Raw genomic sequence first — 18770 nt, 5'->3', positions numbered from 1 at the left:
ACAGTGTTTTAAGCGGTACATCTGAGGCCCAGAGGATACACAAGTTCTCGGTGTGAAGGTATACAATTTTGACATACAATGACAGTATAGCAATTGTAAAATGAAAACCACATTATCTACACAGGAAGTGAGTGGGCGTCCATTTGATGAAACACAAGAACTTAAATCTTTCTTCGCAAACTGACAACAGTTGTATGTCCATCTAAAACAAAGCTACATATACAGAATCACATAGGTTTAAAGCGTGCCTCTAGATATCTAAAACTTTAAGTGACTACATACTGCATTCGGATATCAATGTGAAACTCAGTACAACTGCTTTAAAAGTGCTATAAGGCATGTTTTGTGAAGTGTTACGAAACGTGTTCGATATTGTCTTCTCTAGTGGGGGAACAAGAAAAGACGACAGTTTCAAACGCATAAAACTAACTTTAATTGTTATGCTCAGACTTAACAATATCCCAAGATACTTATCTCATCACACTACAAGGAAAGCTGTGAGTACAATAAAAGCAGACTGGAAATACTGTGGTGAAAGCAATGAAAAGCTTTCAGTCCTTTATTTTTCTATTTCTACAGTGCCTATAATGCTATCTACTGACACACTGCAAGACTGAGCAACATTTAAAATTTGCAGGTATACATAGAACATTTATGATTAATCTGAAAAAGATTGTGCTATCAAGACACTTGTTTGGAGTGATTTAGAACTTTAGTTTGCTCCTTTATATTGATTCATTTTTTTCAGTTTAGAGCAAAGTTATTCAACTATGGAGCCCCGAAACGAACAAAATGTTGTAAAAGATTATCAGACAAGTGAAAAATATAGTTGACAACATATAATAATGTTAGTTATAGAATTACAATTTAATTAGAATTTACTTTTCCTTTAAACTCCAATCAGTTGATAAAAAAGTAACTGCGACAATTAGCCCCTTGCCTAGTAATGGTCAGTTCTGTGCATTGTAAACAAACCAACTAGCCAACAGTTTGCAAGGTTGGGATAAAGATGCACAACGGGCTGGTTGTGTAACGCGCCCCTGCACAGGTAAAATGACATATGCTGGACTAGGAAGGCAGACAGAGAAGAGGAATGAGAGGAGAATGGAGAGCTGTCTCAGTGTGATGCACCAAAAACACTCAGCAGTGTAGTAAACATCATGGGACAACCTGGGTACTTGATGTGCCTGTAACTATAAATTTATAATATCAGTCATATCAGTATCCCTTATAAATATGAGGCAGCAGCTCACTGATGTTTTACTACACTACCTGCAGAGATCTTGTGATTCCCGTTCCCACTGGAGCAGAGGGAAACTCCGAAAACCCTCTGCATGTAAAATATAATATTATATAATATTAAAAAATATAATATAAAAATATATATTAAATAAAATATAATATAATACAATACAATATTAGTGGAATATTTATTTTCCTTAACCATGTAAACAGCTTAGTAGGAATGTTGTGGTTTTTAGAATAAGGGCAAAAACCGAAATATTTTGTGCATTTAAACGTAGTCACTGTGTGAAAGAGATTGGGATCATTCTTTTATGCGTAAGGCTAAATCAGGTTTGACTTAAACATTACTTTCCTATCTTTGTAAAGCAAAATGTAACAAATAAATAGATAGATATAAATTTACTGAGATGTTATTTATTAAGATAATGATATCCGATACCAGATTGGCCCATTTTCACTGATACCTGATCCAGTTATTTGAGGCAGTATCAGTGCATCTCTACATGCACCAGCCTTTTCAGCTAGCTACCTAGCTGCCACTAACATTCATCAAAAAACTACACCAGACAGTACACGTAATGTTAATAATCTATACACTGCATATAGATGTAGCATCATTGTGTAAATTCTGGTAACAGTTACTAAAGCATTTTAGCCGCTAAGCTAACGCTAACACACTGGTTCACATCATGAGTTCACATCATGATCCACAGTAGAAATACAGCTTCCACCTCTCAAGTGAAATAACCAAGCCTGTTCTTATTTCTGTACAAAACAATGTGTTCATGTAGAATCCCATCACTCACGGTAAGAAGCTGTTTGAGAAGATAGGTTTTCAGGGCTTTTAAGAGTGGGAACATACACCAAACTGACTCACAAAAACTACCACAAAGCCCAAAGGTTTCTGTGTACAAAGAGAGGGATATTAGCATACTTTAGCCAGGATTATTTTTACACATAGACTGAGTATATGTCTCAGCAAGTTCTGAAATCTCATGATGACGTATCTAATGTCTCTGTCTTAAGCTCTCAATGATACTCCCTTTCCTGTCATTCTGTGCCAACATGCAAAAATGTACGGGCTATTCTTGTACAAACAGGCATGACTCTGCTTGTTTCATGTATAATTGATCATTACATTAAGAGTTAGCTGACATGCACAAGGCTGTCATTTACAGAGTCTGAGAGATGCACCCTGTGACTTGCTGGAAGCTTTTTCTCTCCGGAGAGAACAATAATGTGTACAATTGATTTTGTTTTGGGAGTGATTTAACCTGGAGTCAATTTGCAGCAGACCCACAGCCATTTCCTCACTGCAAGATGATGGAAAAGTCAGTTGTTAATAACAGGAGTTTGGCTTTTCTTTTTTTTTTTTATCATCAATACTACAACTAACTGTGATCCTTTGATATAACATGGTGGATTTAATAAGATTTGTTGTGAGTTTCACATCTGACTTTTAATTAAATAACATTTTAACAGAAATACAATTAAAAGTGTCATCTAAGATAGATACATGTATTATTCAGTCTTCTCTTATTCTTGTCTGGGTGGAAATACAGCTTTTTTTTTTCTTCGTTTTAAATTTCATTCTATTTAATTAAGGACTTCCCACCCAAATACCTGACCAATATTAGTCTGAAAGATTGGTCCAATCTGGGTGTTGTTTTAAAAAAAATTTAATATAAGTGCTAGTTTGATACCTGAGTTTTGGTACCAATACCAAAACAATATTTTTGTCCCTACATGAGTTAGGGGAAAAAAACATTTTTAGGTTTATAATAAATGATGTTATGGTCATTTTGTTGCGCTGCAGCCACCTTACCTAGTTTAATTTACTTTTTGTGATTTTTTTAATGTATTATTGTAAACTTTTTCTATGTGGTTCCTTACTTCATCACGTTTTCTACAGGGTCTTCTTTTTAATCACATGTGTGTTTTTTGGATGGAATTTTATATTCATTGTAATTTTCTTTATACCGTACAGTATATATATTTACTTGAGGCTGTCACTGTTTATTCAAAATATGAACTGCTGTTGGAACATAGGAAAAAAATGTAATATTTGATGTGTAAATATCTGTTTCAAATGTAAAATTGACAGTGTAAGCTAACAACAGGCACTGTCCAGCCTGGGCCATTCCTACAATCCACTGTCTGCCTGAGCATCAAGAGTATTGTTGTTCTCTTTGCTAACGTAAAATGGAGAGAACTAGTTAGTCATGCTGAACTGGTAATCATGACATCAAACCATCTGACAAAGTAATATGTAGAATCATTTTTGATTTGACACCATAGATGGAAAAATTGTGAATAAAGGTAAGGCTGTTTGCTGATTTTGTAAAACGTAACTTTTTTACAGTAACATTAGCTTGTCTCAAGTGAAGCATTGGAGGCACCTTGAATGAACGGAAAGTCAATTCTACAATGTAGCTCGAGAGTAGACTCCGTGGGTTGTTCAAAATAATTCACACTTTTTTTCAAAACACGGTGTTTTCCCAATTTGGTCTTCTGAATTACCTGTGTATTTGATCTATTATTTTAAGCAATTAGACTGTGTCCAATGTGATACTATGTGATGTATGTGGAGCTTGTGATTATATGACTTGAGTATCATATATCATACCTGTGATTTGTTCATTTCATAACAAACAAGCCTGATAAGAAAATTGTAAAACACCTTGCTTATTCTTCCACTTGCAAAAAAAATGTTTAATGAATATCAAGACGTTTGGTTTAGAGTTTTTCAGTGTGCAGCAGACACTTTATTCATGTTTTAACCCATTTTTATTTTAACCATTTAATAAAATAAGCCAAACATCTCAATGCTTCAGTGTTGAATAAAGAGCTTTGCCTAATTAAAATATAGACTTAAGTTCCTGGTTCCTGATCAGGAATTAATATAGACTTAAGTTCCTGGTTTTGATCAGGAAACATCTGATTAAAAGTCACAAAGCCTGACCAAGCATTCCATGCCAACTTTCGCCAGTTGGCACTTTTTTATAATCAATGCCACTCACACATTTTGGTCAATACTAAAAAGAATTCATGTTCAATACCCATATTTTTCCACAGTGCAAGCTCTAAATTTGCCAAACTGCATTTCATATTTATGCCACAGCCATATTATCAATCATACCTTCCTTTACTGATATCACTAAATTTTATTATATAAAGCTATACTCTGTATTGGGTGAGCATTGGTAGCAATACAGGGATGCCCCTAAAAAAAACAATGGCCTGACTAGCAGCAGATAAATGTAATCTTTCTACACAGAAGTAATCCTATTACAGCAGAACCAGGACACCTGAAGTTGGTCATGAAATTTAATGGGTCAACCTCTTCAGACAGAAAAAAAAAAAGAAGGAGCGAGACAGACAGAGAGAGAAAGGGAATTAATAAGTGGCCGTGTCAGGGCCAAGCAGTCATGGGCTGATATAAAAGAGGTTGTGGCTTCCCTGAGGGAGTGTGTTCTAGGCCAGCGCTGGCCTGCCTGGGGGCCTATCATCATCTGCTGTGTCCATTCAGCAAACCACAGCACACTTCCTCTGACATACACACTCGCAAACACACACACACACACACACACACTCTTGACGTGTGACATCTGTCTGGGTGAAAGGGGTGGAAAGACTCCCAACATTAAGTGTACGAACAGAAAAAAAAAGTACTGATTTCCCACTGACTTAAAATAATACAGACAAAAATAGGTTTAGCTCCTTCCACTAATTAATATGACACAATACTGATTCTATCATAGACGCCTCACGACAGCTTTTCCATCTGCACTTCTAACAGCCAGTGTCAAAAAGGTCTTTTCCTTGGAAAATCCTTTGGTAGACAGGAAGTGATGTTTTTCACGTTTAAGGTTTGTTAAGAATAAAAAGAAAATGTTCTGGGTGGACAGTCAGCACAGACAGTGACAGCATCATTCATGGAAAACTATGTGACAGTTTCCACAGTCACCACACCATTTGAAAAGCGAATGATCTCTGATATAAATAAAATACATATTAAAGCCCCACCAGTATACCAACCTGCCAATATTTGCTCATGTCAGACACAAACTGGTGTATATATGATAAGAAATTGCAGTACAGAAATTAACATATATTTGTGGTAATTTAGAAACAGGAACAGAACAGAACAGAACAGTGAGAACTTCATTTTCAACTGTGAAATGGCTGCTTAGTACATATCTACGCCATAAAACTTAGCGTCTCCAAAAACCAAACGTAAGGATCCTTATGAAAAAATACATTCAGCAAAATATTATGAAGATTAAAATTAAAAGCATTCATTTTACAGTCAGAACTGTATGTCATTATACTATGTAATTATGTATGTTACGTATGTTATAAATGTAAGCATAGGTAAAAATGATCAAAGTTTAATCTTAATTTCTTCAGGAGTTGCACTATAACACGTTACAACCTTTCTTCTATACGAGCTTTCTTTAAAGCTGCGCTAATCAATTAACTATGTAATGTGAAAGGAGTCACATGTAGTTACGATCTCAGAGAACTCTGCAACATCTCTACAAAGCTTTTCAGTCAATTAAGGTAATATTTTAGTTCCCAGCTCCAAAACTGTACTCTCATCAACCTTGTTCCCAGACACAGCAGGCAACTGTGTTCAGCTCTGTGTGCAACCTGTACCAAGCACCAAACAGCAGACAAAGTTAGCTGGTGAACATAGAGGAGAATATAGCAACTAAAGACCCAGATATTTTTCTCAGGAGTTGGTGGAGACCAAAACAAAGATATAAGGTGAGAGCTTATTCACCTAGTGGTCAGAAAGGACTCCAAATACATGCTCATGTTGCCCCATATCTGCTAGATGTTTGAATAGGCAACTGTTTGTTCAAATGTTTGTGATAATAACTTTATCAGGTATGAAGCCCAGGAGGGGCCGCAGAGAATAAAAAAAGTAATTTGTGCTTTCCTTTTAATAATTCGTGCTCTCGATTTAACTATTTTGTCTGCTCCCCTCTTGTAGTAGACACCAAACGCATCCAGTCAGATGGAGGTTTGAAGAAAGTGATGAAGAGGACATTACTTCTGTGTAGAAAGATCCAAGCTGGATCCAAGGCAGTTAGGATTAGCGGTACGTTCTCCTTAATCACAAGAAGACCATGTTCTTTGCACTTATTATGCATCCACATATATCCATGAAGTGCTGTAGAGCCCTGAAGCTGAATTTTTATCAGCAGGAGCATGAAAGAGTTTTACGGTGAAAAAGTCTGTTATATTATAACCTCAGATATAACACAGTGTTGTGCTTAAAAGTCAAGACCCCAAGTATATCCACATATCATATCTTAGTCCAAGATCAAAATAAAAGCCTATTATATCCAACCGATCTACAGTGAGGGTGTTTGCAGAATGACAGAATGGCATGAGGGGGAATTCCATTCTCCATGGCCCCTCCCGGGCTCCGTAATCAAGTGATAATATGTCAATGTTATGTTTACAGCGCAAACCCCAAGTGGCCAAAAATCCATGAATGCAGCTTTAAAACAGCCTCTGTGCAGCCTTGCTGGCTAACAATAGCATCAGACCTCATTTAAACTCAAAATGGCATGCACTGTATGTTTATATCTTAAAATTGCTGGTGTTACTGTACATTATTACTATGTGCAGCCTCGGAATCGTGCTGCACACTGCTGACTCAGTATCCCAGTGTCCATTCAATCAGTAACCTATAATCAGTGCCAGGAATACATTACACTGTGTGTGTACTGATTCACTAGGGAACAGGAATGACACCATAAACCTCTGGCCTATTAACACAGCTAATGCTCTTTTAAAGGTGAAATTATCAGCAAAAATGGCAGAATATTGAAATAGTAAATCCTTCCATCAACGATCCAGTGTTTATCAGTAACTGTGTGTACACTGCTGCTGTCCTGGCTGATGATACTCAGTATACAGTAGTGTTGTGTTTACAGTGAGAGCCTGTAGCTGAATGGACAGATGTGAACTCACTGATCTGGCCAAGTCAAAGACAGTCCCTCCATTCAGCAGCAGCAGAGGACAGAGGGTGATCCTTATGACCCCCCACCACACACACACACACACACACACACACACACACACACAAACACACACAGACACACACACAAAAAGGACACACACACACACATACACTCATGACTCCTGACTCCAGTTTTCTGAATAGTTTACATATGACAGCTCCTCAGGAGCATGGCTGAAATATGACATAAGTTTCCTACTTAAGGTAGACTTAAGTAAAACTAAAATAAGTCAAAAAAACAAACCCAAACAAAACTGTTTTTTTTTAAACTTCAACATATCAATTTTCACTGAGAGCTTTAAACTGGGGTAAAGGAAAAACAATAACATTCACGGAGTAATTGCGTTGTGTTTGATTCAAACTGTTATGTTCCTTTTCGTTGATTCCGCTCCACTCAGCTCGTAACTTCTGAGCTTTATTCTGCTGTTTTAATGTATTTAATTCAACTCTATACTTGACTCTGTTGTACTCTTCAGTTGTGTGTAGTTATACAGTGAACACCAGCTAGCTGCGCACAGTGAAAGCGATGCTGGTTAACGGCGAGTGTGGGGTGATGCTGCGTTTGACCCGTCCGTTAACTCCCATAAACACACACACACACACACACACACACACACACACACACACACACACACACACACACACACACACACACACACAGAGTGTTTAGGACAGGCTACTCACGCCCTTGGTCTTGGGAAGCCCATGGATAACAGCACGTCCAGGTTGGAGCCACATTTCACAGAGCCCGACCGGTTCTGCCGGAGCCTCCGCGGGAGGATTTTACTGTACAGGTCCTCTTTGGCAGCCATGGTCCGCTACAAACCCGATACAGTCCACCAGCAGTTCTCCGGCTAGTCCATGAGCTTGAGCTGAGTCCGCATGAGTGGAGAGGTAAGAGCAACAACACGGAGCGGAGCTGAGAGCAGCGCTGCGCGGCCAGGCTCAGCCCTGCTACTCCGCCCACTGGAGGAAGCTGCTCATTAGATGTGCTGGTAGAGCGGCTCACTTACAGGATGGGATAGAAAATGTTGGGTTTGAAAAGAATAAGTTATTCAGCGTGAACTACACGTTAATTCCACGAGTTTGAGTAGCTGTGGGGTTGACGGGTTTATCTACTCATCTGTGAGTGTGTAATATGTGTTGAACATAAGGGGAAGATTCAGTTATGACACTTTTTAATAGTGAGACATGACTATCACATGCTGCACAGTATACATGACAAAACACTAAAATCATATACATCTATACAAGTTTTTAATTTGGGTACAAAAATTACATTCATTATACAAAGAAATTGAGATTAAGGCTATACAATTTATGTATCACACATGTAGAAAAATATTTAAATCATTTTTACACTGTTGTGGATGATGAATGTGACACAGAATAACTCTGGTAAATGTCCTGAATCTCACCAAATCTGCAGCAAAACCTTGACACTTGCAGATTCACTAATTTTCTAGAAATAAAGTGATACAATGCATGATATTTGACTAAACATTATTTTTGGTCCATCTAGTAAATTAAATTCCTGATTGTAATCCTGATTTTTTTTTTTTAAGTATGGCTTTCACATAATTTCCTACAACTGATGACCAACAGCTTGATCTTGCTGTATAATAATAAGTCCTATGAAATGACATTAGGACTCAGAGGACATGTTGAGGGGCCACGCTGTGCCATCTCCAACCGATGACCATGACTTGGCCTTGAGTAGACTGACTGAGTCCTGGTGAGATATGAGGTTAGTGTTGGCCGCCGACATTGCTGGCAGATGGGTTGTATGGTGCGATGACACAGAAGACACAGCCTGCCTCCTGGAAAGCTTGCCTCATCTCCACCTAGTGGGTCAAACACACACTGCATCAGACAGCAGGATATTGGTCACAGTAAAGATACAGGTTGTAGTTTTTCTTTATTTTTATTTTCAGTTGTTGCAGCAAATCATTTGAAGAGTTTCCCCTGAGCTTGATCTCCAAACATTTTCTCTTAAATCATGGACTTGTATTAGTCTCAGCTATGAGGCACTGCATGTTGACTTGCCCATTTACAATTCTCATTGGCTGGTTTTCCTTAAAGGATTGGTTCATAGTCTTTCAAGTCTTCTTAAAAGAACAGTCATGTGCGCATATGTACATTGATACAGGTTTTTCTTGCTGTAATCATTCCTCTTGTTCATACTGGCCGTTTAAAGATCCCTTCCTAATGTGCTTACAATGTAAGTGATGGGGGACAAAATCCACAAACCTCCTTCTGTGCAAAAATGTATTTAAAAGCTTATCCAAAGCTAATATTAGGCTTTGGCAATCTGAGTTGGTCAAATCAAGTGGACTGTGTTACTGTCCCTTCACTGTTGCTCAACAGCAAAACACTTTCCAGGGAAACAAAGAGTGAATTTTGTACATATGGGAAAATGACTATTGTTTTAGGACAGACTTAAAAAAATGTGAATATATCACATCATTAATTCTCAATCCCAGTTTTAACTTTTGCAGCAAAGTTTGATCCAAGCAGCAAACAGCTTGAGGCTGAAGCCGAAGCAGAAGAACCTTAAAGTGCCACAGATGGCCACTAGATACTCCAATGACAACAAGCGTCAACTTCGCTCTACAAGTGCTAGGTCAATCATTTTTTCGAGTCAATATGGTCACAATCTCTAAATTCAGGCTCTCTAATAAGTATGGTGGTGGTCGTTTTGGAAATTATTGCTCCATTAATTAGATTTGAGGACTTGAGCTTTGACGTCAACCATAAGCTGCAACTGGACTTCAAATCAGCTCCAATGCAAACCAATGGGTGACATCAAACCTTGCTACGACCATCTTTATATACAGGCTAAGGTTTGATCCAGAAAACAGCTTCTTTTGTGCTTAAAGGATAATTTCACATTTTTTTTCAATACCCACATGCCCATATCTCCACTGGAAGAGTTATTGATTGTTGTGATTGGTCTTCCTGTTCATCTAAAGCAATTGCAGGGATGGAGGACAAAATCAACAGTCCTTGTTCCCGGAAGTAATGTGCTCTAAAGTTCAGCTGGTGCTAATATAAGGCTGTGGGAGACTGTGGATTTTCTCTCCCCATTACTTTCATTGAACCTGCTTTAATTGCTCTTTGTGGCCAGTATGGGCAGATTTTACTATAACCACAGTTACAGAGCAGTGGTTTTTATAGATTCTGCATAGGGTCAAAACCAGAAATTGTGCAACTGTCCAGGCACTGAGTGAGGTTAACAAGGAAAGATTAGCATGAATATGCATGCAACAGCTCCAAACCCATGGCCTCAGACTGGAGTTCAGATAGCTGCAGATGAGCCCTTCAACATACAGCAGGGCAGTCTTACCAGTCTAGTCTGGTCCACACACAGACCCACCACAGCCCCTCCACTGCCTGGTAACTTCACCGCCGAGCCAAACTGCAAGAATCAGAAGAAACGTTACAAGTACATAAAGAGAAGAACACTCCTGCAGGTTCACAGATGAAGAATGAGAAATGCGATGGTGAATACTGATCAATAACACATGCACCCAAGCAGTCGTCAGAGTACACAGACCTGAGGGAAGACTTGTTATTTTTAATCTCACTTTTTTGTTGCCTTTGTTTGACTTTGGGGATGTACTGTCCATGAGTACATCCTCTCGGTGCGTACATACTTTGGTTACATGCAGTATCACTGCTAAACAACAGCACTATCACACACCTCTACTGTATATAAAGCTATTCTTGGGTTCCAGCCACAGAATCAATGTAAATGTATTAAACAAAAATAGAGAATAATCAGCTTTGCTTTCCTGGGATTCATTTTCATCAACAGTTCCCAAAGTCCACACTGAACTGGGTAAAAGAGCTTTTATATAAGCTGCTTCTTCTGCCTGGATCCTTTTGCTGTTATATCTAAAATGGCAAATCTCCTTCTGTAAATTGAAATCATTGCTGCAGAGGCTGTGTGCTCTCTCCTGGCTGCCGATGCTTTGGGCTATTTTAGAATCTTGATGTGTTTGTTTCATTACGTGGTTGTTTTGGATTGGTCTCAGCTATTTTTATGGTTTTAGACAGCTCGTGGGTTGTTTTAAAAAGCCATTCAGGTTGATTGTGGGATGAAATATTTTACATGATCATATTCGAAATTTTATTCATGATTTTTTAATTGCATTTCTCATTAATCTAATTCGGATTTTGAGTCTTATTCTGAGTTTTCTGACTTATGTTGCTCGTCTGTAAATCATTGTTATTGCTGCCTGTCTTAACCAGGGCATTCTTCAGTGTAGCTTTCCTTGTTGAATTTAAATAAAATGCTTTAAATACAAAAAATGCCTCAAATTAAAATATAGTGTTACCTCCTCAGCTCGAAGTTCTGGTCCATCAGTTGTGCCAGACGGCTCCAGTCTCTGTCCTGTAGAGCCGTCCTGAGGGGAGAACATTCAGTCAATCAATGAGACAAAGTTCACCTCAAATATTAAGAGCATGTCAGGACAAAATATTTGGCATTTTCTGTCAGGTAGGTCAAAACAAATAAAATGCATGTGGAATTTCTTATAACTCAAAGTGCATAAATATTTTACATAAAAAACCCAAAGCTACTTTGAGACTGTTGTGCATGAGACATAATTAATCCAGTGATTAATTATGTCTAGCGTTTACCATTATTCATTTGACAATATCTCCAGCTCTGTTTATTGCATTTATTACTGCACTTTCTGCTTGAGGAAGTGTAATAACATAAACCAACCTTGCTTGATCAGTGAGCTCAGCAAAAGTCTTCATGGCCTCGACTACTTGCGGCTCCCCTGTGGAAAGACAGAGCAACATTAAAAAAAAGCAGTTCAACACATCAACCAATGTGTATTCTCATTTAAGACTCCTTAAAGAACAGAGGGATGTAAATACAAACATGGCAAACATGTTATTCAAAAAAAGTCAGCATATAGAAAACTGGAACTTGTTGCTTTCCGTATCATGTGCTTCTGTTGCCATATAAATATTACTGGTATCAATGTATGTTCAAAAATATCAGAATCAAAACCTCATATTGGTCATACTGTAGTTCCTTGTTTTGAGACATTTTAGCAGTGATTGTTGATCTCATGAATCCCAGGAAGCCCATGATGTTTAAATTGAAGAGGGGCAGCGTACCGCTGAGCCAGCGCTGGCGGACGTTGCTGTGGATGCGTCCAGAGTCGCTGGGGTCGCTCAGGTAGGCCAGCCAGAACGATGGAAGGTCACTCATGTCCATAGAAATATAGTTCCCTGAGAATGCAAAACACACACACTTTAGAAAAGAAAAGTATTTATATGATTGGCATACTGTAGCGCTTACGCATCTACAGTGTTGTAAATACCATAGCCCTGCTCTTCCATGAGCTTCTTGCTGAAATCCATGTAGACTAATCCTTCATAGACCTGCAAAGGCAAAAGAATCCCTCAGTTGCCGCTACTGCAGGCATAAAATTAAAGATAACCAACATGTTGTGACAGAATCCAGTGCATTTACGTAATGCTGATTCTGTTACTGACCTGCACGACTCTGTCCTGCAGGCCAGCAGTAATGAACAGTTCATCAGTCTCCACGTTGAGGATGAAGTTGGCTCGGATCGGCCTCGGGAGATCCTGGAGTTCACGTAAACAGCACATTTTGTCATTTTTAATTTATGCTGTTTTCCACATTAACTGCTTTGTCTCATGTGCATGCTATTCTCTTCCTTATTACTGAAGTTGTTAAGGGTTTTCTACAAGGGCAGATGGTGGAAGATGAAAGAAAAGCTTCTCAGAGTTAAACCTGAAGGCTTCTGTGACACATCGTAACAGGGCAAAAAGATCCTCACATTGTCTGTGATGTTGTAGAATTTCATGAGACACTTCAGGGTAGCTGAGACGATGGCACTGCACAAGAGAGGATTGTAAGACGAGAAGATTATTAATTAAGTGTGTAAAAGATAATTTTCATATTAGGTTGGGCTACACAGATAAGAAACCCACAAGAACTAATTACCTGCTTCCAGCGAGGCCCTTCAAGAAACAGAGACAAAAAATGTAAACATTAGTGTTTTATATTAAGGGTGGTTGCACGTTTGCTTTATGCTTTCACACTTTACACTGTATGTTGAGAAACCAGCGTTCGAGTAGATCCTCACCACTTGCCGAGGAATGTTGGTGTCATACTTCAATGTGAAGTTCTGCTTTGTCAAAGCAATGCTGCAGTGAAGAATACACAGAAGTTGAAGACGTATCAGCAGTGGAAGTGAAGCACATTACAAGAAGAATCAATGTCAACTGTCAAGTAGTTATCAGGTATCAGGTGATCCTGATATCATTCACAGAGGTTCTTAAAACATCCAGGCTCAAAAAAACTAAATTTAAGGCTTTAAAAAGTAAGAAATCTGTCATCTTTTAATATATTCATGGGAAACAATATTGTCTGTCGCATTGGTCCAGACTGAAATGTCTCAACATCTGTGGGATGGCTTGCTATGAAATTTTATACAGATATTCATGGTTCCCAGAGCATGAATTCTGCTGACTTTGGTGATCCTGATTTTTCCTCTAGCGCCACCATGAGGTTGATGTTTTATTTCTTTATTGAAATATTTCCCTGCCAAAATAAAAGGCAAGAATAAGTTAAGGTTAAAAGTTCCAAAAAGGATGAAGGTCTAAATCCTCTTTATTTGCAAAATTATTATTGAGCAGCACAACTCAAAACAATAGTGTCATGGATTGTAGAAGCTATAGATTCAATGTGGGAGAGAATGAAACAGAACTTCTGTCTGGTACCATGAGGTTCTCTATCATTCATGAGGTGGAAAGAATGGAAAAAAAAAATTAAACTTCATAAATAATGAATGGGTTGAGAAAACATGGAAAGTATGATCTAAAATAAAGAATGAGCTAAAAACTCAATATCAAGAGCTACTAAAGTTTAGTTTAGTTTTAGTTTATTAGATCTATTTATATCAAGGACCATGCACAAAATTAATTAATCTCAAACAAAGAGAAAAGATGCTTTGTACCAGATTTAGCTGCTAGCTAATTTCCATCTGTAGTCCCTGGCAGGTGATCAGAAACAATAAAACACAGAGCAAAACCATCATCCCCACTACAAATATACCAACAACCTACACACACACACACAATAACACATTTCATAGGAATAAACACACATCAGAACACAAAAATCAAAATATTACATATATATATATCCAAAGATATGAAAACAGTAAAAAATGTCAAAACTTCACAGGAGAAAATATGGAAATCTGTGCAGGTTTTCAGACTAACAGAAGCTTATTCCATCTTTAAAAGAAAAAGCAGATTGAACAAAGGCAGAACCTCGTTTATGGATGCTACATTCTCCACTTGAAGCAGACCTTGAAGCTCTGCTCATTTGCTCAGAGAGGAACTTGCAACAAATCCAGAATTTTCTCCATCCATCACTGATATTAGCTTTAAGAAATGGAAGGACAGGGTGCTGGTGTATATTGGTCAATTATTTGAAGGACAAATACTAAAATCAGCTTTTCATAAAATGTGAGGAAGAAAAGTTCAAGAAGTTGATTCACACATTCATAGTCCCCAGAGGATGAACTGTAACATCTTTGATCTCCTGACTTTCATCTAACGCCATCATATTTTGATTTATGACCAAATACCTGCAAGAAAACTCATTCCCATCAGTCTCAGCTGCACTCTCTTTAGTGCTAATAAGCAAATATTAACATGCTAAACCAACACTGTGAACATGGTGCACATTATACCTGCTAAACATCAACACACTAGCATTGTCGTAGTGAGCATATTAGCATGGTGATGTTAGCATTTAGCTCAAGTTCAGCCTCACAGAGCTGCTAGCATGGCTATAGACTCTCAGCATGTGATTTGGAAGCTGGGTATTCTGCACAGTACAACGAAAACATGTCTGCCTCTGATGCAAAATACAAACATCCTGTTGCAAGTAAATATTCAAGTTGTGTGTCAAATCCACTGTGTTGGCCTGGAAAGCTGTTATAAGAGTTACTAATCTCACCCTTGTTTGGAGCAGAACTGGTAGAACTTCTTACAGGTGGCCTGCAGCAGCCGGAGGCCTCCAAGGTACCTACAGCGGATGATGAACATAGATATGAAAAAAACAGAACATGAACAACACTGTCATATATTTAAGGTCATTAAATCATGTGTGCACACCCTTCCTTCCTGCTGATGCAGAAGAGATCTTGCAAGCTTCCAAACTCCGTAGGGTCATTGAGTGGATGAGGGACTAATACCTGGAATATAACAGAAACACACATGACGTTTTCACAGTTTATTCCTGATGAAGGTGTTTTAGCTTCTGTGTATGCATAGAGGTGTGTGTGTGCATTACCAAAGTCTGGCTCTCCACTAGAGTGACCTCAGCCCAGAAGTTAGAGATGCTCATAGCGATGGTTTTCCCGTTGAAGCCGTCTGATGGATTCCCCATTAATCCAACCCTGTAAGTCATTGTTCATTTGGAAATCAATCCTTACAGCGTCTATCAGGGTGTATTCTAACATTTAAGTGTCATGAATTAGGAAGGAAAACAGGCACATTTCTGAAAAAGTAAATTCAAATTAAAGTAGAAGGTCAAGCTTTAAGTCTGTGTTTTATAACCTGGCATACGACCGGCACGTGATTGGTTTAGCAGGATTGTCTTGTTGCTTGGTGGAGTAGTGGGTGAGCCACTTGGTGTAGTCTGACAGACCCTGAGATGTCAAGAGAAAACATGTTATTAGAGGTGCAATGAAATGTAAAAACTATGACAGAGTTTTATATACAACTCCACTTATCAGCATCCAGTCCCTGTGGGAGGATAGTGTAGTCACCCAACTTGCCCTTAACTAGCAGCAATATGACCAGTATTAAGTAGTCAGGTTCATAGAGTGTAGACCTGTCTAATCTGATGGAGGGTAAATTAGGGACATTTAGGTACAAGTGGCCAGTTTGCAGCTCATGTCACATTACATGATTTCTGGGTAAAGAAGCCTTTTAAATATTAAAATATTTCAGCTGTCATCTCTTACTACCACATGCAAAGATGACTGGTGCAGCTAAACACACCCTGCAATACACTTACACTTTACAAGTAGTAGCCCAAGATATAAAGTATTTCTAGATGTAAATTTTGCAAACCAAGGGTAAAAATAATAATGGCAAACATTATGAGGCGCTAAAATCATCTCGGAGTTCTCACCAGGTAATGTTGTGTGTGGGAAAATAAAGATGTAACATTGTTGATAACAGGAGATAAAAGTACAAACCACTTGTCCAATGAGCTGGAAGCCAGTGGGAAGCTTCATCCCGAACACATCAAGCTGCTTCTCATTGATGAGCCACTCCTGAAGAAGAAGAAGGAGCCATAAAAATAACTGTTTGTTCATTTTGATTTACCATCATAATGAAAAGCAAAGACAAAAATAAAATGACATAAACTTATTGAAGTTATTTCAACAAAAAAAATCCATCAAGGCAGCACTTAGAATCTATTTCCCTCACTGAACTCAACTGTTGTTAAAAATCTTAACTACAAGTCACCATATCCAGAAGATTGTTCATGTTTGACGTTGCCTGTATAAAATGAACAGCATATGTTGCTTTCTGTCACTTTACGAACCCAGAATCGTCCGAAGGACCTGTTTCTGGCCTGAGGCAGCACACTGAGGAAGTCAGACAGGTAGGACAGCGTGTCTCTCTGGATGCAGTAAAACACCACGCTGGCCAGTCGGGAGGCTGTCAGCCCTTCCTGTGGTTTCTCCAAGAAGCGAGTTATCCTGATTCATACAACATACATACATGAACCTTCAATAACTTCACACAGTGAGGTATTTCTTGTGCATTATGGGACTGAGAGGATAAAACAACTTCTTTCTTCTTACCTATGGTTGTCAGGGCAGACCTCCACGATGCCCCTGGAGCTGCTTTTCTCACCTTCCTCCAGTTCATAGTATATGATCAGCTCTCCAGGCTGCAACACAGACACAAAAGACTGGGCTGGTGCATGTTCCTTAACACTTCACCTCCACAAAAAAAGGCCATGGAAAAAATGATTTGACCTGTGGCAAGCCTTTTTCATTCTGGATATTTTCACTTTGCCTGTTTTTGACTTTATGACACTGCTCTTGAGAGGATTTTACATGTTTGATGGATGAAGGCTACTCTTTCGACTTTAGATTGTACAGTTTTATGTCAACAAAATGATTATGTGTGTTTGAATATAAGCACAAGTTCCTGATGCACATTTGTGTTGTAGTGAATCTCACCTTTGACCTGAAGAAGCGGATAACTTGAGCAATGTCAAAGTTCTGGTCTGAACACAACATGTCCCCTGCAATCTGCTTACACAGAGAAGAAATCCTTAGTGTGCAACAGACACTGATTCACTTTTAACATTATTCAGCTAGTCAACACAGTCAAATGGAACTGAACGGTTACATTTATCGTACCACCATGATGTCGTCCTTCAGCTTACGGCTGCGTATGGCCAGCTCCAGGTCAGCCACAGCTCCAAGGCGGTCCTCCAATGTGGTGCTGCCATCATTTATCACATTTTCCACCGGGAAGTCATTAGCTGTCGCCCAGCGCTCATAGTACTTATACCTACCCAGGATGAGAATTGAGCACAACAGAGTAAAAGTGGCTTCACCAACAAAAAGAACCACCAATTCAATGTCAGTGGTGTCTTTCAAGTGTCTGTAGAAGATAATTAAGTTAATATTCTTTGTGTACTCACTTGTCTGCATTAGTGACAAGATACACTTCTGTGAACAACTGTCTCCTGGGGAGAAATCAGACCTGCAATTAGCAGAACTCCACCAAAACATGATCTGCAAGTGTTACAGTGACTGGGGACAAAACATCATGTTTGGGCCACTTGCCGCTGTTACGCACATGTTGACCGTTTCCCACCAAAAGTCAAGGATCTTCTTTCCTCCAATGCCGGGCAGCAAGGCCTTTGGTACCCCAGTGAGGTGGCTGTACAAGCCTGTGTCATCATTCTGTGTGAGGAGAGGAGAGATGGAGAACACAGCCCCCCTCAAACTAAAAATTACTTAATTAACATACAATACCATGTTAATATATACTGGAACATGATTTGGCTTCAGTCCTCACTGCTTTTTGCTATAATGTTAACGCCCTTTCTAAGTATTACAAATATTACATGTTTTGATTAACACTTCACACATGTAAAATGCTTAATGTAGCTACTAGCAAAATTATGTGCATCACCTTGTAGCCATTCAAGTCAAAATTCATCAGAAGTTATTAGTGGACCGTCCCACGTCCCGTTGACGTCACGCCAAACTTAATGAGAGAATCTAGCTCTCTTATGTTGTCTTTCTTTTATGATGAACATGTATATTTAGCTAACCCATCAAATCAAAAAATAGATTATCTTCAATAATTTGTCATATATATAAATCAACTACTGGCATCGGTTTTCGTCCAACTCAAACTCCTGCGATTAGATTTGATCGAAATA

The 18770-nt window shown here is 38.6% G+C and overlaps 2 protein-coding genes across 3 annotated transcripts in view; both read right to left on the bottom strand.

The window, feature by feature from the left end:
• The window catches only part of ubash3bb (ubiquitin associated and SH3 domain containing Bb), a 44081-nt gene extending 35792 nt beyond the window's left edge, over positions 1-8289 (bottom strand). Inside the window, exon 1 of one of the 2 annotated variants that reach the window (XM_042413847.1) lies at positions 7967-8289. In XM_042413847.1, coding sequence (XP_042269781.1) covers positions 7967-8094 — 128 coding nt within the window. In that variant the 5' untranslated portion in view covers positions 8095-8289. The remainder of the gene's footprint in view (positions 1-7966) is intronic. The other variant, XM_042413846.1, reaches the window with a different exon arrangement.
• A 741-nt stretch (positions 8290-9030) lies between these two features.
• Positions 9031-18751, bottom strand: LOC121898910 (glucuronokinase with putative uridyl pyrophosphorylase). Its single transcript, XM_042414428.1, has 23 exons — positions 18518-18751; positions 18179-18285; positions 18021-18065; positions 17734-17887; positions 17551-17622; positions 17167-17255; positions 16905-17061; positions 16552-16629; positions 15905-15996; positions 15639-15744; positions 15461-15540; positions 15303-15371; positions 13417-13477; positions 13275-13291; positions 13108-13165; positions 12800-12892; positions 12625-12685; positions 12419-12532; positions 12015-12072; positions 11623-11691; positions 10805-10838; positions 10629-10700; positions 9031-9126 (listed from the first exon to the last, which is right to left on the bottom strand). Exons 1-23 carry the CDS (start codon positions 18542-18544, stop codon positions 9031-9033), a joined length of 1809 nt encoding a protein of 602 aa, XP_042270362.1. The 5' UTR covers positions 18545-18751.
• Positions 18752-18770: the final 19 nt, after the last annotated feature.

The sequence above is a fragment of the Thunnus maccoyii genome, chromosome 6 (assembly GCF_910596095.1).
Source record: "Thunnus maccoyii chromosome 6, fThuMac1.1, whole genome shotgun sequence".
In the NCBI taxonomy this organism is placed as follows: domain Eukaryota; kingdom Metazoa; phylum Chordata; class Actinopteri; order Scombriformes; family Scombridae; genus Thunnus; species Thunnus maccoyii.
The sequence above is the reverse complement of the archived record's forward strand: the minus strand, read 5'-3'. Positions and strand labels throughout refer to the sequence as shown.

Bases quoted from the DNA above. Each gene is read 5' to 3' on its own strand.
- LOC121898910 (XM_042414428.1), bottom strand. From the start codon at position 18,544: ATGAATTTTGACTTGAATGGCTACAAG. The intron at 17,256-17,550 runs GTGAGATTCACT...TCTGTGTTGCAG, and splicing joins TCCGCTTCTTCAGGTCAAAG to CCTGGAGAGCTGATCATATA. The intron at 12,073-12,418 runs GTACGCTGCCCC...GTCTTTCCACAG, and splicing joins CCGCCAGCGCTGGCTCAGCG to GGGAGCCGCAAGTAGTCGAG.